Raw genomic sequence first — 24,582 nt, 5'->3', positions numbered from 1 at the left:
TACATTCTCAAAAACGAACGTGTTTCCTTTCACATCGAATTACGTAACATGACTTAAAGAAAGTAAGAGACATTTTTATAAAAAAAATTCTCAAATTTTGAAACAAAATATTTTCGAATTCAAATTGAAATGAAACCATTATTTATTTTTTTTTTGTAAAATTTTCGAAAATCTAATCTTTCGAAATTTTATTGGCAAAATTTAAAAAAATTTTAAATTTTTTTCTCTCTTTGAATTCAAAAATAGAAATTCTTTTAGAAACAGAGGGGTTATTGTGTAATTTGTATTTTTGAATTCAATGGGAAAAAAATTTAAATTATTTTTTTTTTAAATTTAAAAATTTTGTTAGTTGCCAATAAAATATCGAATTCATTTCTAATAGAATTTTAAACAATTAATTTTGTTTCTCTTTTTGAACCGAAAAAGAAAAAAAATATATTTTTTTCGAAATAAATTTTGTTAAATTTTAACAAAATTTTAAAAATTTCAAAATATTTTTTTTTTAAATTTTTCAAAAGTTGTTTGTGGTTAAATTTGAAAAAAAATATTTAAAATTTTTACGAATTGAAATTTTGAAAACTCGATTTTTTTTACAAAATATTTAATTTTGTTTTTAAATTTTGAAATTTATTTTTTTTTTGAATTTCGATTATTTCAAAATTTTATTACATTTTTTTTAAAAAAAATTTTGGAAATTAGTTTTTCCCAAATTTATATATTTTTCTATTCTGTAAGAATAAATTTAAATCAAATTACGTAATTCTGATGGAATTTTGAAATGGTTTCTAATAGAAAATATATTTATTTATTTCTTTTTTAGAAAAATTTTAGAAATGGATTTTTAAACTGTTTTTAAATTCGAAAAAGAAGTAAATTTTTAAACAAAACATTTTACAAATCTTTCGAAATTTCATATTACTTAAAAAATCGAAAAAAAAAATTTTCAATTTCGAATTTTTCATAAAAATATGAAAAATTTAGAAAAAGTTTTCAAATATTTTATTTATTTTATTTATTTTCTTAATTAAAAATTCCAAAAATTTTGTTTACTTTCGTTTAAAAATCATTTCTTTGAATTGCAAATTCGAATAGAAAACTTATTTTCTAAAAAAAAAACTTTGTTAAAAATTATTAAGTCAAAACTTTAAAACCAAAATCTAAAACATTGATTTACAAAACTGTAAAACCTTATAGACTGTTAGAATTTTTTCCTCTACTTTTTTTCTAAGAAAACTTAAAAATGTTTACCTTTATGTTTTGGGGTAGGAGAGGGGGCTGTTTGTAAACTGCAGCAATTGAAAATTATCATATATTTTTTCTAAACAAAAAATATTTAAATTTTAAGCCAGTTTTTTTTCATATCCAACTCAATTCACATCTTTTAAACCAACCACCTTTAGCTCATCACATATTTGCTAAAATATACAAGAGTTACCAGCAAAGTGTAACCAACTAATGGCTGGATTTTTCTTTCCAAGCAAGTTTTGCCCCTTTAAGAAGAAAAAAAAGTAAAAGAAAAATTCTGGCAAACGGCAGTGTAAATTTTTTTCTTCCAAGGGGTTGGTGGTTCTGTTGCAAATGTATCATAATATCAGCCCATCTGTCTGGCTTGTGTGTCTAGCTTGAAATTAAGACAAGGTTAGCATTTTTTGTTGCTGCTGCTTTGAGCGACACTGCTGCTGTAAAGAAGTGGCATTATTGTTGGCGTTGTGATGATGATGATGATGGTTGGTGGTTTTAGCATGATTTTTTAAACTTCTACTTATGGTAGTAGGATTGTTGTTATTGTTATTATTATTACTATTAATATTGTTTGTTTTATTGGTTCTTCTTGTATGATTAGTATGATGTTGTTGATGGTAATGATGATGTTGTTGCGCTGGCTGTTGCTGATGATGCGTCTGCTGTTGCTGCTGCTGTTGTAGTTGTGGTTGTTGTTGTTGAGGATGGGGAGAAATTTGTATCTGATTCTGGTTGTTGTTGTTATTATTTGTATTACTACTATTACTTTGTATTAACTTTAACAATTATGAATTGGAATTACGTTTTGTGTGCAGCTAGGATGAACTTGATTGATTTAGATTGCCAAACATGCCCGCTGAAAATGATGTCTGTCCGGCAGAATTGGCTTGATTGCCCGAAGATTGTTGTTGCTGCTGCTGTTGCTGTTGTTGCTGCTGCTGCTGTTGTTGCTGCTGTTGATTCAACGATTGACCACGACCATGCTTGGGTATGGGTGGCTGGATGTATTCGTGCCGCGCCAGCGCAAATACATCCATACGATCTTCTTTGCGATAAGCCAAACAGCCTCGTATAAAACTCTGTTTTAAATAAATTTACACAAATAAAATAATCAATAAATAACTATGTTTTTAACTTTTAAACTATTAAAACTTCTGTGTGTACGTACCTTAGCTTCATTGGATACTGTTGGTTTGTTGGAGAATTGTACTTCGGTTGCTTTTAAGATGGTATTCTCCTCGAGTATCGTAGCCTGCGATTGATTATGGCCAAATGGTTTCTTACCATACAAACACTGATAGAATATGACGCCCACACTCCAAACATCAACTTTTGAAGAGATTTTTGGAGGATTCTTACCCACCACAAAACATTCTGGTGGCAAATACCTATACAATTAAGGGAAAATACAAAGAATTTATAATAAAATTAATACATTTTCCTTTTTGTTATGTTGCTACATTATTAATCACAATATTTATATTTACTATGTTTCAAATTAAAGTTCTTTGTCTTTGGTTTAAAGCCCGCCCGTTTGTGTGTTTTTTATGACAACTTACGTTGAAATCCCTCACATACTCACCAATAGGTTCCCGCTCCTTGGGATGTTAAATCCATACCATGATCTGGATTATAGTTCTCATCATCCATTACTTTGGATAGACCGAAATCTGTAATTTTTATTTCGCCGCATACATTGCCCTCGGTCAGCAAAATGTTACCCGGTTTCAAATCGTAGTGTATAACTGGTGGTTTAATCTCATTTAAATATTTTAAAGCAGATACAACCTAAAAAAATTGGAAAATGAAATTAAATTTTTAGTTAAAAAATGTTAAAAAAAATGTCTGTAAAAAAATTTGAAAAAATATTTCTTAAAAGTAAATTCAAAGAAAGAAATTTTTTTTGTGAAATTTTTGGTGAAATTTTTTAGTGAAAAAAAAAAATTAGTGAAAAAATAGTGAAATTTTTCCAATGGAAAAAGTTTTTAACTAAAATATGAACCCAAATAAATGAAATTACCTGCATAATGATGGAACGTGCTTCACGTTCGGGTATCGTTTTATGTTGCTTTAGATAGAAATCTAAATCATGACCATCACAATATTCTAAAACAGTACAAAATGAATTGGCGTCTATTTCGAAGACATCATATAATTTCACAACTCTGGGATGATCCAAAGCCTTGTGGATGTTATATTCTCTTAAAGCATGTCTAGAAAAATAATACATAATAAGAACAAAATCTAAAACTCTTTGAAATCCAAAAACCTACTTGATATAATTCGCCTTTTTATCTTCTTTCCAATCCTTATTCAACTGATGTACCTTACAGGCCACATAACGCTGCTCCTTTAAATCGAAGGCTTTGTGCACCTCTGAGAAACCACCCTTGCCCAAGAGCATTAGCAAAAGATAACGATCATTCAATACTGGATGATTATTAAAGCGGGACTAAAAAGGAAAACATTATTTTTTTTATAAAAAAAAACTACTTTAAACACTTTTAAATCTTTTCAGTTGCCCTTACCTGATCTTCGTTGAGTATCCGTTTTAATTCGCGTATATGCAAATTACGTTCACGTTCTAATTTCTCCATTTCCAATTGAAGATCGGCGTCTTCTTTTTTCAGCGCATTTTGTCGCAATTTTAAAATCTCATCGTATTCGTAATATTCTTGAGCGGTATAAACACCCGATACGGGATCGGGCTTAAGGAACGTTGCTGAGTCGGAACCACTGTTGGAATTGTCACCGCGACCGGTAGAGCCACCGCCACGATCCGACAGACGATCACTGCCCATGCCGGTGGCACTGGTGCCACTGCCGCCGCCATTGTGCAGCAGTTGACTTTGAGCTTGTGATGAGTTCGAGCGCGATAGACCGCGACCGCTGCCACCACCGCCACCCGTGCCGGTCGAGACACCGATGCCGCTGTCGCTGGCCGACAGCCGATCGCAACCAGCATTTAGATTGGAGGAATCATTTGAATTGGAATTTTGCTGGTTATTGTTGTTACGCTTACGACCCGATTCGGCCGGACGTTTCTTCATCAACTGCTTCTTTTGCCGGTCGATTTCTTCGCGTTCGGCTGAGATTTCTTCTTGCCGCCTACTCAGCTCCTGGAAGGCATAACCGTCGGTCCAGTTCTCCTGGAATGTAGCACCTACACGTTGTGTAACGAATTGGCCCAGCCGCAGGCGATTCTGCATGCACTTTTGGCGGGCCTCCTTCTTTTCGATACTGGACTTTTCCTTCAGCAGCTTCTTGACGACATCAATACACTTGGCTATATGGGATTTGTGTTGATCTATTAGTTTTTGATGAGCAATAATTTGACATTTTTGTTCATCAGACAGTCTTGTCATCTCATCCAATTTTGATTTACTGGTTTCGTTTTCGGTATCACGTTCCTGCATATCGGGTAGTGAGAGGTCTGTTTGAGTTGCTTTGGTAACCATCGCGAGCGACGGTTGTTGCTGCTGCTGTTGTAGTGTAGGAGTGGTTGGAACGCCGCCGGGAGTGGCTAGCATGCCGGCATGTTGCAGTGAGTTGAGTTGCACGGCCGCCACAGCAGCCAATTGTTGTTGCGAGGTTGTCAGAGTCTGTTGCACTGTGGTGGCAACAACGGAAGAGGCGGGAAGTTGATGTGTTTGCGTCTGTTGCTGCTGGGGCAGCGGAGGAGGTGGTGGTCCATTGCCTCCACCAACGGCTGCGGACGTACCGCCGATCAGGGCGGCCGTCACCGTGGCATTATGCACCATGTGCGAGCCGCTCAGCAGGCCAACATTCGAAACACCCACCAGAGGTGACTGTGGAGGAACCATTGCGTTGGAAGTTTGTGGTTGTTGCTGTCTCTGCTGCTTGGCCGCAACGCTATTCACGGCCGCTACACTGCTGTAGTGGAATTCAGGAGGCGGGGGTTGTGAAGTTGGTGTCGACGGTAAGCCAGGGGCGGTCATTTGCTGTGGTTGTTGTGGACTAGGTGGATACATGGGATACGTGCTGTTACCGCCTACAGATGTTGGCACTTGTTGAGGCTGCGCCGTCTGGGGCTGTTGCTGGGCAACGCCGGCCGATGAGGGACTCTTGGAGCCGCCGCCAGCCGTATGTCTCATGGGACTATTAGTGGCTGCTGTCTGTACAGTGTGTTTATTGAAATAATCATTGATTTTCTTATTATCGCCGGCCGCACCAGCACTGCCGGGTGGTAGTAGCCGGGCACTCTTGACCCCAACGCCACCACCGACGCCGCCAGTACCGGGTATTTGAAGACGTTCCGCTTGAGCACCTAAATTTAGAGATAAATTTGCTTTTAATAACTGTGAGCCTGAAGAGGAATTGTTGTGTTTAGATGCTTTAGAAGCGTTGCTTGAATTATTACCTCCATTGCCACCAACACCACCACCCGGACCGCCGCCACCACCGGCGGCACCACCACTATCATCGGCATGCAATGCCGTGATTTTCCTTTTGCGTTTACGTTCTGTGGGGGTGCGCGACAATTTCTCCATGCGACCACTGCCGCCGCTCGTTGATCCCGAATTGTTTTGTTGTGACACCTGATGGTGTGGTCCATGCGAATGATGATGATGGTTGGGTGCCTGTTGCTGTTGCATATTTGGATCTGTCGATATACCCATACCGCCGGTATTCATCATACCGTTACCAGACGACGACGAAACAACGGCTGCTGCTGCGGCTACTACGGCTGTTGATGTGTTTGTTAGGAGACCGATTTGCTGGACAATACCACTGGACTGTTGCTGTGTGCTTAACATGTCGTTAACATCTTTTTCGCTGTGTGACGAGCCAGTGCTCATATTCGAGTCGGGATTACTGCTGTGACCGCCACCACTATGATGACCGTGATGTGTCAGGGGCACAATGTTGGGCGGTTGGATCTGTTGCAGTTGTGGAGGTGCTTGCTGTTGCTGCTGCTGTGGTTGTGGTGTTTGAGGCGTTTGGGTTGGATGATGTTGCTGCTGCTGTTGGTGATGGTTTGTGGCAAGTGTTGGAGGCTGGGGATAATGTGTGGGTAAATGTGTTGGCGGTGGAGGAGGAGGTTGCTGTTGTTGCAATTGTAATTGTTGCTGCTGTAAATGTGGTTGCTGCTGAACTTGTTGTTGAACTTGTGACAAATGTTGTTGCTGCTGCTGTTGATTAGGAGCAAAATGTTGCTGTTGTGGTGTTGTATGATGGCTTATAGACGTTGATGTTTGTGGGGCCATCTGCAATTGAGCGCCGGCGGACATCTACAAATAAAACAAAAGAAAAATAATGATTAGATTTAATAAATTTTTGAAATATTTTAATAAAATCTAATGCTAAACTCTAGTTTATAGGCGCCAATGCGGATTGTTACCAATCGTTTATCTTTTTATTCTGAACATGATGGTATTGTTTGTTTTTGTCGTCAGTCTATATACAAATTTATCGATTCGATAACAAATATCAAAGATATGATTAAATTAGAATTTCAATTTTAGAGACTCATAACTCGGAAAATGTGGAGCAAAATCCAATTCCTACCACCTATTTCAAAGTGGTTTTGGTTTTGCATTGACGCCCATAAAATAGATTTGTTCCATATTAAGTAAAATAGTTATAAGAGTTTAGGAATAAAATATAAATAATTAAATTCTAAATAAATATATTTCAGCTACGTGAGAATTGTATCATACAAATTATATAAACTTTGGAAATATAATTTACTAAAAATTACTCTTAGCACAATTTTTAAGATAGAAATGAAAACTGTCAGTATAACTTTAAGTAAAAACATAACTAGACATTGTGAAATTGGGGGTTAAAATTATAAGTTTTCGAGATTTATATTTTCTGGATACATATAGTGATAATGTTAATTTATCTTAAAATGGGCATCACTGTTAGAACAAATGCAACGAAAAACCGAAGTTATAAATTACAAAAATGTAGGCAACACGAATTTCAAAGAAAAAGACAAAAATACAACAGAAAAGAAATATGTATTATTTTTTATATTTAAAAACTCACATTTTTCAAACAACCTCATTTTAGCAAATTTATTTTACAATTTATTAACACTATAATTATTTATTATTTAATTAATTTAACTTTAATTTAGTCAGTTTTAAGATTTTATTTATTTGCCGATTTTTATTATATTTCCTTCTTTTTTTGTTTGCCTTCTCTTCGTTTCATTTCATCAACAAACAGCTGTCTTTTCTTTTTTTCTTTTCCTTTACAAATAAGAGAGAAAGAGTTAACACTACACTTTTTTTCTGGTGAAAAGAGCACACGAATGACAAAAACCAGTGTTGTTCAACGTTAGATGGCACGATGGCAATAAGAAGAAAAAAATCAAAACAGAGAGTAAAACACGATGATTAAGTAAAGAATTAATAAAATAAACACACACACAAACGAGAAAACAAAACTCACGCACTCATATGCATACACACAACACATTCACAATCAATTGTTTTTGTGAATGTCGGAAGGGAAGTGTGTGCAGCAGTGGGTACTTGAAAACAAAAACAGTGAATTATACACTTTTTTACACTTCTGTATATGACGGCGTAAAGAAACGCGAATGAAAACGAAATGTCTATAGAACCCCAACGTATTAAAATGAAGAAAAAATTAAAAAAAGAAGAGGTTTGCAAGTAGAAGAAAACGAAAAAGAAAAGATGAAAAAAAAAACGGGCAAAATATTAAAGCAGACATGAGAAAAAATAAAAATGGCTACCCGAGGAGACACTACTATAGCAGAAAAATAAATATAAAATTTATTTTATTGTTGTTAATTTAATACGTTATTTTTTGCCAGTAATTTATTACGAAATTTACACATAGTCTTAGATTAACTACTTTAGTTTTTCAGCCAACTCTACTATTAAATTATAAAAATCACTTGAATTATCACACCTTTTTTAAATGTCGCATTTTTATGCCAAAAAAACACACTTCAATTATAAAAATTTTTCACCAAATTTGTTTTTAAATGACTGAATTTTTTTAATTCATCATCTTTTTACGACACTTACACCTATTTTTCTGACTTTTATCAATTAAACTTTCATTCATTTAAAACTTTTCATTTTTGTTTTTCTTTTTTGTTAAGTTAAATATTTAGACACGATTTAATTTAAATTGTTTTTTCTTTTTCCTTTCATTATTTGCAAAAACACACAAATAAATATCTAATTTTCATAATCCGTTTGTGGTTTTTGAATAAAAAAAAATTTCAACTTTTTCTATAAATGTATGTAAGTAAGGATGTGTGTGTGTTGAGAAGTTAAATGCTCTTTTTTTTCTTCTTGTGTCACGTCTTTCTTCTTCTTTTGAAAACGGTATGAAAGCAAAAACACAGAAAAAATAACAAAAACCAACAACAACTAACAGCAGCAAATAATTGGTTATTTCATTTTTCACTTCGTCATCGTTGTTGTCTCATCGTCTGATTCGTCGTCGTGTTGTCGTTGTCAAAGTCGGCAGGCAGCCATTGCCGAAAATCAGTAATAAAAAAATGAAATGAAAAGAAATTGATGAATATTTAATCACGAACCAAAAAAAAAGAAAAAATTTATGAATTTTTTTTCTTTTTCACATAATTTTTGCAAATAAATTTTCTTTAATTTAACACACTTAACAACACTGGCTTAGTCTACTCCTTTATAGAAATTCCATTCTATTTTATTTAATTTTATTATGAAAAATCACTTTTTTAATTTCTTTTTTTCCAACAATTTCAATTTTGTTTTTGCTAAAAAAAAAACTACACAATATTATAAATTTTTTGTGTAATTGGCGAAAAAACTTGTCTTGTTCCGCGAGACGTTGATAATGTTAAAAGGAAGGAAGAGAAATATTTTATACACCAATAAATGGTCATGATATAGTGGTGGTGGTGTGTATGTCTCGTAAAATTTTAATGTTACAGTATGAGTCTGTGTGTGTGTGTATCTATCTCTCACACAAAGTGTGTGTATATAAAATAGAGAAAGAAACACACAAAAAATCGTAAAAAAAAACTAATAAATGGGTTGCCGTTGCCCCATGAATTACATTTAAAAAGGGGAGTCTTTATAAATTAATGAAAACTTATGTTAAATTTGCTTATAAATTAAAGAATTTAAACATTTAAATAATTTATCAAGTAATTTATTTAATATTTCTACTAAATTATACATAAATTCCTATATTTATTAATTACTTTTGTTAAATTTCCCTTTAAATTTATTTTGTTTTCCCTAAAAAATCATGTTCTCTTTTTTATTTGCTTTTTCTTATTGCCTCTCTTTCGTGGTTTTTACTCTCTTTAGCTGTTAATAGTTTAGGTGTATGTGTGTGAGTGAGTGTGGTATGTTAGCTTTTATACATTTTTGCCATTTCTGTTGTTTACGTTTGATAAAAACAAGATAAGGTGTTAAATTAACAGATGTCAGGTCAATGAGGTATATCATTTTACTGTCTCTTTTTCTATACACAAATTTATTATTTAACACAGTGGGACACATTAACATAATAAATACTTGATTAGCACCCGTATTTAAACAGGGTAACACAATATTTAGTGTAAATTATTATTTTTATTCCAAGTATTCATTTAGAAAATGTAAACAACAAGATTTCAATTAAAATATACCTACAGACATGTCACAGAATTCCATGCCGATCAAAAGTGGAATTAATTCCATATTTCGCTTCTTCAAAAAAAGTTAAACAAAAATTTCAGTTTTCAAAGTGGAATTGATATTTCTTTATATAAAAGATGGCGTTTTTTTAAAGGGTACATATCTCTCATTTATACCCACTTAGTTATTGAATATTACAGTGTAAACAACAATTTTTTTTTCGAATTTTGTGCCAACAAAGCGTCATATGCTGAAAGTTTTGCTTTACTTCTTTAATTAAAAAAAAGTGCCTCTGAAGCACACCGATTGCTCACCGAATATTATGGTGAATGTATTCCATCGGTTTCAACGTGCGAGCGAAGGTTTGTTCGGTTCAGAAGCGGTGATTTTGACAAGGGAAGACAGCTAAAAAAAGTTTGAAGACCAAGAATTGGAGGTACTACTCCATGAAGATTGTAGTCAAACTTAACAAGAGCTTGCAAAATCATTTGGAGCTACTCAAGCAGCAATATCAAATCGTTTGCAAGCAGCAGGATTCTTCCAAAATCATGGAATTCGAATTGAAGCCGAAAGTCCTTGAAAATCGATTTTGCATATCTGAAATGCTGTTTGAACGCTATAAAAGAAAAACATTTTTCACTTTACATACGATCTCGAAGTGTAAGAGATCGTATGTAAAGCCCCGCCAACCTGCCGAATCGACAACAAAGCCAAATATCCATGGTGCTAAGGTAATGCTCTGTATTTGGTTGGAACAAAAGGGTTATATCTATTATGAGCTTCTGAAATCTGGCCAGAACATCACAGGAAACCTGTACCGAACGCAACTGATTCGTTTGAAGCGAACATTGGCCGAAAATCCCACAGAATATGCGGCCAGATATGAAATCTGTTAAAAAACTATTTAGAATAAAAGGCATTGGGATGTTTTGCTTCAACCGCCTTATAGTCCAGACCTTGCCCCGTCCGAATACTATTTGTTCAATCGATGCAGAACGCTCTCTCAGGGATACGCTTCACTTTATAATAGAGTATCCGAAATTGGCTTGTTTCGTTCTTTGCCTTAAAAGATGTGCAGTTCTTTTGGCTCGGAAACCATATGTCGCCAGAAAGATTGCAAAAATACATAGCTAACTTGTTCTTGTTTGTTTCAGTAAGATTTTTTTCGAATGCGCCGTTCCAATTCATCCCATATATGCTTTATGGGATTCAGGTCTTGTGATTGGGAAGGCGTATGGAGTTGTTTCGGGACGTCATAGAGCAGCCATTCTTTGACAACATGTGAAGTGTGCATTGGGTCGTTGTCCTTTTGGAAATTCCAGGCGCCACTAAGACCCAAAACACTTGCGGAATCTTTCAAACTGCTTTTCAAAATGTCTAAATAAAGAAATCGGTCCTTATTTGTTTCCACAAATCGGAGTTTTCCAACTATATTCGCCGACATGCACCTCCAAACCATGCTAAACTGTTGGAATGAGGTTCTTCGGTTGCAGCTCTTCATTAGGTTTACGCCAAATTGTTTGTTTCCCTTCACAATTGAATACATTTTACATACTTGCTTTTATCATTAAAAAGCACATTCGCCCAGAAATCTTTTAATTTGTCCGCATACTTAAGTGCGAAGTCGATTCGCTTTTTTTTCTGTTTATTTCGCTTATTAATGGTATTTTTCCTGGTGCGTGGCTATGGAATCCGCTTTTTTGCAAAATACTTCTTTCTCACTGTTTCTGAATGAACATTAATATTGTGGTCATTTTCCAAGGCTGTTGTTTTAGGATTTTTACTAACAATACTTTTTATAAATTTCTCCAATCGTGAGGAAATTTTGAATGGTCGTCCAGTTTTTGGCTTGCTTGCTAGGGATTGAGACTCAGACAGAATTTTTATTACAGTCTACACTGTAGACTTAGCACGTCCCACAATTTTAGCAATTAAACTCAAGGAGTTTCCATCTTTCCTCAATTTCGATACAAATATCCTTTGTTTTCTTACCCATTTCAACAAAAAAGTATTTTTTTTTCTTAAAATGACTGCCGCTTTAAGAATTTGTTTACAAAGAAACCTAAACTTTTCGAGAATTATTTTTTTTAAATCTTAATCTGTGCTGCCAGATTAAATTTTAACTGTAAAAGTGCAATAAGCGGAAAGTTAACAGGAATTTTTGTAGTTAGTTTTTGAAAGTGTGTCCATGCCTTGCTAAATCAAGCAAAAATATTGATCAGAAACACAGCGTTATTCTTAAAATCCAATTTTAGATGGAGTACCTAATATTATCTGTGTGATTGTAATTATTTGAATTTGTACCTATGTTAAATGAATAATACATCTTTCTAATTGGAAAATATATCAAAAACGAAACATCAATAACAAAAATATTCCTGTTTATTAATGTTTCTCAAAATACAACTAACAACCCTCGGATTAAAAAAAATATATTTTGTTCTCGCTGCAATTGGTAACTGAGAATTTCAACAAAACACGAAAAAAAACAAACCTGATTAGTATGCATTGCAAACTTTTAGACACATTACCAGGAATTTGCAAAAAAAAAATACTTACGCACACACATACGAATAAATTTTAACACATACATACACACACACACACATAGAGAAAAAATAAAAATCACCCCTATTATAGTGAAATTCTAAAAATAGGTCATCATTTACAGAAAAATTGCAAAAAAAAAATATATATATAAAATGAAAAGTAATATATAAATTGTATACATATGTACATATAAGTAGAAAACTAAATTAAGGAGGAGAACCAGTTGATAACAACGTAAAATAATTAAGAGTAAATATTAATTGCACAGTAAATAAAATAATAAAAATAAATACATGTATTTATAACAAAAATAAACTACCAAACACGACCACACAACTAGTGTTAGAAATAAAAACAGCAAATGCCGATGAAATCTAATAAATTGTCGATCTTTAAATAAAATTAAACATTAAATTTGTTCGTTTTTTCTATATTTCTCACACATTTGTAGAATTCACTGTTTGAGTGTTTGAGTGGATGTATGTGTTGGATGCTATAAATTATTGAATTTGCTTCTCTGTTTTTAATACGAAACAAATAAAACCAATAACAACTACTAAAACAAAAACAGCATCAACATCAGCTACTAATCAAAAGAGCGTAACCGAATCAAAAGACAACACAAGACCAGTCAGTCAGTGATGCCATTTTAGTGATTTTTCTTCTTAACACCATTTCTTAAAGTAATTTTTAAATTTAAGGAAACTAGTTCGAAACATTTTTTAAAAATTCTTTAAAAAATAACATTTTCGTTTGTATTGTGGCTTCATTAGAAAGAACTAACATTTCCATTATTTATGAAACACGATTCATACAGTTGTTGCCTCTTCGGCTGGCTTTGTAGAGCAATTCGTCAACCCTATTTTCCAAAACTTGTTGATGGTAGTGAACTACCACGTTAACCAACAATTCCAATCATGTTCTTTCTTACAGACTTGTAAGATGTATCTTCGTGAGCATATTCATGTTTTATTTTCGTTCAGGTACTTCAACCTTGCACCATCTTGGATGTCCGAATTTTGGAGTTTTTTTATTTGCACATTCGTAATAATACATGAAGTAATATAAATCGGCTACTCTTATCCATTAGAACATGCATACCCTAGTAGGGTTCCTAATCGGGAAAAATTTTCCGGGAATTTCCAGGTATATTTAGTTATAAATTTATGTATTTCTGTATTTACAGTATTATTTCAGCACAGATTCATTGTGATTTGCTGCCAATCATATGATTCGATTATGTATATCCATAGATATTAGTTGTGGTAGCCGAAATTATTGTTAATCAAATAATTTTCTTGTATCGAAAAAATCTACGGATATAACCAATTCATTCGATTGGTAACAAATCACAATGAATCTGTGCTAAAAAAATACTGTAAATACGGAAATATTAAAATTTCTAAATAAATACCTCCAGAAATTCCCGGGAATTTTTTTCCGATTAGGATACCTACTGGGAAGCAACATATTATGCAAGAGAATTCCCGGGAAAATTTTTCAAATTAGGAACCCAAATTCCTAGTAAACCAGCCAGTACTTCCGATAGTCCAAATCAATAGTCTTACTCATCTTCTTCCATAAATTGTCTGCATTAGTTTCTAATTAGAGCCAAACGAATCTTTGTTCACTTCCGTACCAAAAGGATCACTTCATTTTGAATATTCTACCGTTGGTACTCGTACCTCATGACTATATTGGAAACATCGCCAAAAATGGTGTTGTCCCAATTCTTATTACACATCTTCCAAAAATCTTCTGCATTAGTTTCTACCTAGTGCCAACAGAGTTTTGGCCCTGTGGCAATCGTAGGCGAGCAGTGCACCGTCTCTTTGAATGACGATTATTTGACCATATTCCATACATTTATAAAATTGATATGGAAGTCGATATGCTCACTCCCCATTATCTTATAAATGCAAACTGTTTATTGTGCATTCGTTAGACATTGTATTACGCCGAATGGGCTCATATCCTAGAATCAATGGTAACTCGAAATGGCGATGTCTAAGCTGGGCCTTAAAAAGTATGCAGTGGAGATGAAGTCCACGGTAATCAGGTGATTGCATTCTCACTATATTTGCTGCTTTATCGATTTCATAACTTTCCGTTTAGAAAACGAAACAGGTATTGGGTGGCCTGAGAGATACTAGAAGGACAAGTTCATCCCGAAACAGATAACGTTTTCCTTTTTAAACCATCAGTGTAGACTTAGATCGCGTTAATCCGGAGGACAGAGTTTGGAGACAATTAAGTTGTGATCTCAAAGGTCCAATCGAAATTTGGAATGTAGTCTATTTGCTTCTTAAGATGGAGCCATGACTGACCTATAATAAGTAAAATTAAAACTGCTACTTCTAGATGGAATTTGTTCTGCTCCTTTCGTTGGACTCAGAGCGCATTATTCTATTTAACTCATTTGATCTGATCCATTCAATATCGGTCTAACATAACTGTCACTCTGATAGTTGCAAGCGAAAGTTGCACTTGCTATAACATTTCTTAAGCAATTCGTTGTGGCCGAGAAAGCAGCATTATATTGTAATCATTTGATCTGTATCATAACATCCATCGAGTTCGATCCCATATTACGTTGCACTGATAGCCCCTTGGAATAACAGTAGCATTTCACACGCAAAATATGACGAATGCAGCGACATTTTCGTCGTCAAACTTCAACAAGGAATCTCTCAGAGTTGGATTTATTAGGTAGGGTCATATTTTACTAATATTATCTTCGAGCTCGGTCCCATATTGCAGTTGCTCCGAGAGTTATATTCAAAACTCTCCCATGGAAGTACTTTTGGCCATGTCATTCTTGGTATTCAGTCCCTTATTAAGGTTGCTCTTTGAAACTCTCGGACGACTTTCTTCGACAAACTTTAACAGAGATCTGACACAATACTTGCCACCAGCTCATCATTTAAAGAGAAGTAACACTCAGGCAAATAATGTCTATATATTAATTGTGTTACTTTCTTTGGAAAGGGGATAGATTGTAGAAGGAAAGGTGGTGAAAAGAGGAGAAATGCTGGTATTTGACAACTCTGTAATTTGATATTAGTACAGGTAGCAGTGCTTCTGGTGGTAAGAAGGTGCATTAGTCAAGCCAATAACCATTATTTAATTATTTTACTTCGATGACGTTTCAATGTTATACCACCGAAGGAGGGCGTTGTGATAAATATTAGTTATTAGTAAACTAATATTTATTATAAACTGATGTTATTGTAACAAATAACTTATCATGCTTAATAATCAAACGCGCTAACCAATTACCATAAATGAACCTTTACTTCCTGCAAAAACCAGCAGAAACAAAGGCTATCATTGAAAGCATCGATGGAAACATTTACAGAGAAAGATTACAATGTCAAAATGGAATGGAAACATAAGGAAAATATTTGATAACGACGTATGTTAAGTCTCTTCTAATATCCAAAATGTCTGCGCCCAAGTCAAAAACCATAAAACATATACCTACCCAATATTGCAAATTGGTCTTGTGGTGGGCAACCTATACCTAAATATTACAAAGGCAAATGGTTTGCTTTCACCAATCAATGAAATATGAAATCCTTTAAGCTTTTAGTTAAACATGTAATAGACAATTTTTCCATATAATTTGACTGGTAGAAAGCACAGCACACTTTGACCTTTCTGGAAAATAAATTTCGTGCAAATACCTATCTAATTTTTGTTTTTATTTGGAAAACAATGACAAATATACTTTGACGTTTCTAACATATTATAGCAGATACAAGGTACCCTTCAATGCATTTCTAAGTCCTAATGCATTTCCTCATACTATGTATTTCGCCCTGAAATTGTTGGCACCACTGACAAGTATCCCCCAAATTTCCACATACTGTGAGAGTAACACAACACTCATACCTATTGAGAATATTTTCCAACAAAACCGACAAAATCAAAAGGAATTAAAATGCAAGTCACAAAAATATTAATACGGCTCGTACAAAGAGAGCGCAAGAGAACGAGTGCACTTCACACAATGCCATAGAAAAAAAAATTAAAACAAAAATATGTACATAATCACGAAAAAAAAAATATTTGCAAACACGAAGATGTAAAAAAAAAAATAAAACTACAAAACCAGTCCAACTAGTTTAAAAGGGGAATGGACTCCAAGTGGTGATAAGACATACATACAAACACACGAGTAAAAACAATAATAACAACAACTACAAAAACTAAAGGCAGCAGCACACACGAAATGAAACCAACCAAACAACAACAAAAGTGACAAGCAGAAACAAAAAAAAAATACGACGAATGACTCTACTACTACAGACAGTCATTATGTTGTTCCTTTTATTTTGTTGTTGTTGTTGAGGGGGAGGGGGAGCCAGCAACACCAACTATAAACAGGCGGCTACATCGAACAAATCCTATATACAACATAAATCTACAAGTATGAAGGTTGTTTGTTCGTCCATTCAATGTATTGACGACATGTTTGACTAGTTTGTTGGCTGGCTGGCTTGGATGGCTGGTTGGTTGCTTTGATGTTTGACCGGTTGGTTTGGAGAGGCCCCCAAAAAAAACCGTACAAGTATGAATGATTTGTTGGATACACACAATTATTATTAATAAGTTGGGTGTTTTATTTATAAACTCATCGGTCGTAGTCATCGTCGTCGTTTGCATGGTTGGCTGTCAGACAGACAGAAATACACAAACTGATTGTAGGTATGTGTTGTGTTTGTGTTTTTGGTATGCAGTTTTGTTTCGTTCGTGTGTAAAAACGTTTTAGTTTAACAGTTCATGCCGATGAGTCAAGGTCGAGAGACCGTATTTAACGTCACGTAACGTCATGCGAATTATTTTGAATCTTATTTTGTGTTGTTGCCTCTGCTGCTGCTGCTACTTTTTTTTTACAATTACTTATACATACAAAGAAAATTTTATTTTTTTTTTATACAAAAACGAAAAGAAAAAAATTAATTTTCAATTCACACAGATATTTTTGAATGTAGCGTGCGAGTGTGATATTGTGTTTACACACTGCTAAAGCTGGCTATACACTAATTGAAATGAAACGAGTGAAAAAAAAAAACTTGTAAATATTTTTAGTTAGGGAATAATGGAATATTTTTAGAATACAATTTTATTTATTTTTTTGTTCGGTTTATCGTTGTTGTTTTTGGTTTTTGTGATAACAGCCACTACTACCTACTACTACAACACACACTGAGAGAAACAAAATGATAAATGTGAATTTTTAATTTAAATTTTAGCAAAAGCATTGTGAGGTTTTAATGTTAAACAAAAGAATTGTGTGTGAAGATAATTGAAAAGAAATTGTGTCAATAAAGAAAACATTATATGTTTTTATTTGTGACAAATTGTAAGCGAATTTTGAAAGAAATTACTACCTCATAGGTATTTTGTATGAAAATGTTTAGAATTTATGAGAATGAATTTATAAAGTGACTAAAGCTGTTTATAATACTGGATCGACAAGAAACAGTTTAAGGGGGACTACTGGATACATAATCGAATCGAATAATTACAGCTTATTTTGAAAGTAAAATTTAATTTATAGTTTGGAAATTTATATTAATACAATGTTAGCACCCAAATCCATGAATTCGGTAGAGGTTTAATTTCCATATCGAAGTGAGCAGTAGTCAATGTAGTCAATTTAGAGAGAGATTTTCTTTAATGTCTGGTCACTTGTCTTGCCCCCATTTTTATATATTTTTGGGCTCTTTGTAGTGCAAATGAATGTCAATTGTTTCCTTTATAAAGGATTTTCATTAAGCGCTTCCTATCTTTAAATTTAAATAAAGTGTGTTCGAGATGTCATCGAATTTTTATATTCATTTGATAGATCTATCGATGCCATTATGTATGGAATATAAGATCGTGCTAATATCCGCCGCAAAATCTACAATTTTTTAAGACTGTGGCTCATAAATCAGTCTGAATTTGGCTGTGATTTGTGGCTTATTAGCATAGACCTGCGATATCTGAAAACCACACAAGAAAAAGTCTAAGGGGGTCAAATTGTACGCCTTGTCGTTGGTGTCAATATTATCCAATTCAGGCCAAAATATGTTGGTAATCATTGACCTATAGCGCTCCCCGTTGACTGTGATTGCTTAGTCTGACGCCGCCAGCCCAAAATCCACACCAAACAATGACTTTTTCTTTGATGTTATGTGAAATTGGTTGAAACATTATGTTGCTCACTAGAATCTCTCCAAAGAGACATTCATTCCATTGAGATATCCAAGGACCAATCAGAATTTCTGAAGAAAGAGTAGATGTATCTAAGATTCAGCCTCAGATACTCTTTCACATTATGACAACTTTTACAATTGTCATTCAACTGAATTACTTTGATAAAGTAATAAATAGTTGATATGATTAGAAAAATCGTGCATGATTCGAAAGCCAAGTCGACATCGAAATAGCCTCGTCAGTGCAATTCCAAAATGTTTCTATTGGACAAAAATTTTATAGTTTGCAAAAGAAATGACTAGAAAGTTCTAAATTTGCCCGGCAAGGGAATAATATTAACCTATCTTAGCATGTCCAACTCGACAAAGACATCCCCAATTAAGCAAATATCTCGCTATCTCATAAAGAGACTCTCGGTGTTATTTGGTTAACCTAGATATCGAGAAGACTTCTACTATATTATCGTTATCCCAGAATGTCTCGCTATCTCATTTAGAGACTCTCGGTGTCCTTTGTTTAACCTGGATATTGAGGAGACAAATATCACCAGATATTCGATTATATTCACCCCTATCGCGAATCAACATTTCACATGAAATATTTTCCCTTTTCCTTTTTTCGTTCATCAACTTTGTTCACGTGAAAAAAATTCCCCTTGTTGTGAAATTTTTAGATGGAATTTTGTAAACAATAAACAGCTGTTACGAACAAAATCAACTATTGTGAATGTAAAGTTCATCATGATATTCCCGATAGCAATTTTCCCTTCGAGGGAAATAAATATTTCATGAGAACAAAATTTCACATGTTATTGCCGATAGGGGTGATTGTTATGCTAGAATGTATCGCTGTCTTATTAATAGACTCTCGGTGTTCTATGGTTAACCTAGATATCGAGAAGACTTCTACTATAATATCGTTATCCCAGAATGTCTCGCTATCTCATTTAGAGACACTCGGTGTCCTTTGCTTAACCTAGATGTCGAGAAGATAGCCACAATTTCATCAATGGCTGGCTTGTTCTCAGCAAATATCACCAGATATTCGATATTAGAGTTATCTTAGAATCTCCAGATGTCTTATTCAGTGACTCCCGCGATCCTAGATGTCGAGAAGGCTTCTAATACCTTACCCATAACCGTCTCACTTCTTCGACTAACCTAAAAGAGACCTGCAATTTCATTAACGTTCGCCTTGCTGTCTGCAAATACCACCAGATATTCGATATTAGAGTTAACCTAACATTCAAAGAATCCCGGCGTGTAAATGTTGGGAAGATTCCCGTAATTCCATTAATGCCTTGATATCGGTTAATATACAAATATTAGCAGATATTTGATAATTCTTTAGTCAGAGCGTTTGATAGTACATGCAACCAAGTACTCTTCAGCCGTCAGTATACACCCACATGACATTAGCAGGGAAGTGAGTCAGTCCGTTGAGCCACTTATCACTACTATTCGGAATAAGTGTGGAGAGAATCTTCTGGTTATATAATAGTCGACATTTTGTTTTTGTGTGATTAACAATCTATGCGAGCAAAACTAATGCTCAAATATCACATCAAGTTTAAGGATGACTTCAGTCATTTAAATCACTTCGAATATTTTCATTTGCGAATCATATTAAGAAGTCATCCCCGAGTTACCTAAAAACATAGGCAACTGGGACATTGACGTAATATTAAATGTTTCCGTATAGAAATCTATGAACATTTAGTGTCAGTTCTCCAAAAACATTCGCCCCTATCGGCAATAACATGTGCAATTTATGATCCCATGAAATATCAATTTCCCACGAAGGGAAAATTGCTATCGTGATATTCCCATGAACTTTTCATTCACAATAGTCGTTGTGCTGTTTATTGTTTACAATATTCCATCTAAAAATGTCACAACATGGGGAATTTTATCACTTGAACAAAGTTGATGACCGAAAAATGAGAATAATCAGAAATGTTGATTTGCGATGGGGTTGATTGTTCTATTCTGAAACAATTGACTATTTTGGTCGATCCATATCGAAATATTATTAGGAGCTTGAAAGCCAAATAAAGAAAATAAAAAATCTCCTGCATTATGGATTCACTCTTTGCTACTGGCTGAATCTAGACCCTTTTGTAGGTAACCCAACCCAGTTGTAAACATCCTCAATGATGGATGCACGAGAATGTTTATTCGTCGACGACATATAACGAACAGCCGGAACAAATAGTCAACGATTTTTTGGACAAATGTCGCGAAAATCGTGGACAATGTCGCTCAATTTGTCGTCTACACAACACCATTTACAAGTTCGGTTAGGCATAAGTTAACAGAAAACCACATTCAAGAAAATGTCGCTCAACATTTCGTCAACATTCAAGATATTGTCGCTTATATTGTCAACAATTGTGTTTGATATAAGACATGTCTTACACACGGCCATTACTTTTCTTTAGAAATAACAGAGATTCCTATGTATTTTACATGGGAAAACTGCCATTACAAATGAATTAATCAAAAACTGAAAAGAAAAAACTTTCCACACACCACTAATTTAATAAATATTTTTTTGTAAAAAAAAAACTTTTGTCGCACACTCTAAACAATTTCTAACAAAATAAAGACGAAATCATTTGAAATTTAAACAAAAAAATGTCTACAATTAATTTCTCCATAAACACACAAATACACTTGGAAAAAAAACAAATATGCAGCTACATACTAGATACATGAACATTTAGTTTCTAGAATAAAAAAGAATTTAGCACTGAATTATGGAAAAACATTTGTAGTCATGTAATTAAAGCAAAATTCTTTAAAATTTCCATTAACTTTTAAGAGAAAAAATACTTTGAACGATGAAAATCTAACACAAATTAATTATAATTATAAATTCAATTTAAGATGATTAATACATATTTGTTAATTTCTTTCTTTTAATTCCATAATTTTCTTTGTACATATGTTCTAGATACATACATACAAACATAGGTATGTATTTATACACTTTTTTCTATTGTGTTTTAATTTGTAAATTTTATTTGCAGTTGCTCTAATTTTTCTTTTATTCTGTCTGTCTATTTTATGTTTCTTTCTTTTTTTGTTGTACGTATTTTATTGTAAAGAATTTAATATTAAAACGAAGTGCATTTATTCTTCTACCAGAGAAATGTTAAGAAAACACAGAGAGCAATCTAGAAAGAAAACTCATGTACATAATAAACGATTAACGAAAAATTGAGTACGAAAAAAAAGCACGTGCTACTAATTTATACAACACTGTTAGGGGAAAAAAAAACACAAAAACGAGAGAAAATACAAAACACACACTATTTCACTTATAAACTCTCTCTTTATGTTACATTTATTTAAGGAGAGCATAAAGCTCTTGGTTTTTTGCATTTTACTTTGTTTTTAACGGGTGTTGTGAAAAGTAAAACAAACAAACAAACTTACTCTCTGATTAACATATAATAATGTTGATGGTGGCGGTTGAAGATGATGTTGTTGTTGGTGCTGCTGATGATGTATCAGAATATGTTGCTGCTGCTGTTGTTGTTGTAGTAAAGTTGTTTGTTTTCTATTACGTTTTGTATTTGTAGTATATGTTGCATTTGCTACTAAATTATCGGTAGTGGAACGTTTGCGAGATCTTTTTTGCGTTGTTGAGGCTGCTGCTGCTGCCGTCGCAACATTAGACGACGTTTTTGTTGTAGGCAAAGAGGCTGTTGAGGCTTGTATAACCACCATAGAATTTGTTGTTAATTTGGGAAAATTTCTATGATGTTTTGATGATTCGGTTATGGTTGAAGTCTCTATTAACGACATTGGTAATGTGAGAGACATATGGATGTTTATATTTTTTTTTCTTCTTTTTCTTACACACAAAAAGAGAGAGTTTTAAATTTGGGGGGACTCTCTCTCTCTTTTGTGGTATTTATTATTATATTTTTATAGCGTAGTTTATTTTATCTCTCACATTAACTCTTTTAATGTTAAGTTTTTGCGAGAATGTGTAATATTTTTGTTTTTTTCTCTCTATTTGTTGTTGTATTTTATTTGAAATTTCTTTTAGAAATGCATTTTGTTTTAATTTAGATTTGTATGTGTTGAGTGTTTGAGGAAACAAAACAGCTGTTTTTTTTCAACCGGCTTTATTGACAGCTGCTGTTGTTGGTGCTGCTGCTGCTGTTATTTCTGCTAATTGTGCTGCTATGTACATTTGTGTGAATGTTATTCTTTATTTTTTTTCATTCTTGTTGTTTTTGTTGTTTTAAATATACACTAGAATAACTTTTGGTGTGTTTAAAGAAAAATAATGATTATAAGAAAATTGTGTTATTTTTTTTATTTTCATTAAATTATATACACTCATTTGGGGTTTATATTATATACATTATAGGTATGTATGTATATTATGTACATATATAGAGTGAAGATGACGTTATTTTAAGAATTTATTATTTTTAAAGATTTTTTTACTTTTTCACATTTTTTTTTAATTTCTTTGTTTATTAATTCTTTTTAAAGAAATAATTTCATAATTTTTGATTTAATTAGGTATTTTGTTGGGGTTTTTTGTTTTAATTATGTATTTATTTTCCAAAACATTTTATTTATTGTTTAATTTTTTTCAATTTTGTTTCCATTTATAGCTATTTTTTTATTTTCTTTTGTTTCATTTTAGTTGTTTGCGAATGTGTGTTTTTTTTTATTAAGTTGCCATCTTGTAGTTTTTATTTATTTTTAGCAGTTATAGCAATACTACTACGCTTTGTAAGAAAAGTAATGAACAAATTAAGAAAACCGAAATAAATATAAAAAAAATTTAAAACACGTCACGTTTGTAAGTCGGAACATTTAGCACTGTTGTTGTGTGGTTGTAGTTGCTGTTAAGCCAGTGCCTTAGACACCGTAACCAACAACAAACAATCATACAAACAAACAAACGACGAATTCAAACCAACAGCCAGCCATCCAACCAACCAACAACAACATATACAACAATACGCCATAATAAAAAAGGAGAGCTCAGTCAGCACTTAATATTTCTTGCTACTCTTAAGGTAGTCGAGTAGTAAAGTCCATGTACACCAAAAAACAACAACAAAAAAATTATACTACACTTTAATAATTGATGTTGGTTATTGTTGTTGCTGAGGCTGCTAACTTTGCTGCTGCTTTGCGCCTTCGTTGTGTTTTTGTTTGTTTGCTGTCGAATGTCGTGGTCGCACTCGCGTTCAATCAAACAACAAATATTCAAACTTACATACAACAACAACATACTACATAGTATAAATAACAACACAAACAAATATAACAGCGAGTTTGTAGGTATGTAGTAGGGTATTCAATTAATCGGGTTTCTGGTTTAATCGGTTAATCGAGCAAATAATTAATAGGGGTTTAGATTTAATCGGTTAATAATCGGTTAATTTTAAATTATTCGATTAACCCAATAAATTATATTTAAATGTTAAACTGAAACTAAATCACGAATATTGTGTACTTATTGAAGTATTTTATTAATAAAAAGAACAAAAACATAAAAAATAAACAAAACATAACAATTCAACCAAACAGTAAATAATTTTCTTTAGTTTTAATAAAACACGACTTGGAAAAAACTCTCACGCTGATTGTAGATGTTGGAGAAATCGAAAGTAAGACAAGGTAAAGAATATCCAATTTGTCAGTTATTTTTTTAGTTTTTTCTAAGCATATACAATCCTCCATTATACCATTGGAGTCCTTTTTGGACTATTTAGGTTTTAAATACTTTTAATAATTTCGATAAGTTGTGAAAAAAAAAACTTATTTCAGTAGTGTCTCCAGTTTCGTCTATTATTATGTTTTCATCCGACAATTACATGTAAATTAAATATATCAGTAATTATAATACTCACTAAACATATTTCTTGAATGTTCGAAAAAATATGTAATTTTACTTTGACATTTGTATTTGAATTAAAATGGAAAAT

At 33.1% G+C, this 24,582-nt stretch overlaps 1 protein-coding gene across 2 annotated transcripts; it reads right to left on the bottom strand.

Annotated features, from left to right (window-relative positions):
• Positions 1 to 1,186: 1,186 nt before the first annotated feature.
• On the bottom strand, positions 1,187 to 22,989 carry Tlk (Tousled-like kinase). Of its 2 annotated transcripts, XM_065509837.1 has the most exons (8): positions 22,058 to 22,989; positions 5,624 to 6,494; positions 3,771 to 5,530; positions 3,516 to 3,694; positions 3,263 to 3,455; positions 2,825 to 3,030; positions 2,411 to 2,630; positions 1,187 to 2,321 (listed from the first exon to the last, which is right to left on the bottom strand). In XM_065509837.1, exons 1-8 carry the CDS (start codon positions 22,445 to 22,447, stop codon positions 2,058 to 2,060), a joined length of 4,083 nt encoding a protein of 1,360 aa, XP_065365909.1. In that variant the 5' UTR covers positions 22,448 to 22,989; the 3' UTR covers positions 1,187 to 2,057. The 2 variants fall into 2 exon arrangements, with proteins under 2 accessions (XP_065365909.1, XP_065365908.1); XM_065509836.1 differs by having other exon boundaries at positions 3,771 to 6,494.
• Positions 22,990 to 24,582: the final 1,593 nt, after the last annotated feature.

Source organism: Calliphora vicina, chromosome 4 (genome assembly GCF_958450345.1).
Source record: "Calliphora vicina chromosome 4, idCalVici1.1, whole genome shotgun sequence".
NCBI lineage: Eukaryota > Metazoa > Arthropoda > Insecta > Diptera > Calliphoridae > Calliphora > Calliphora vicina.
Note: the sequence above shows the minus strand (reverse complement) of the source record. Positions and strands in the feature narration are given on the sequence as shown.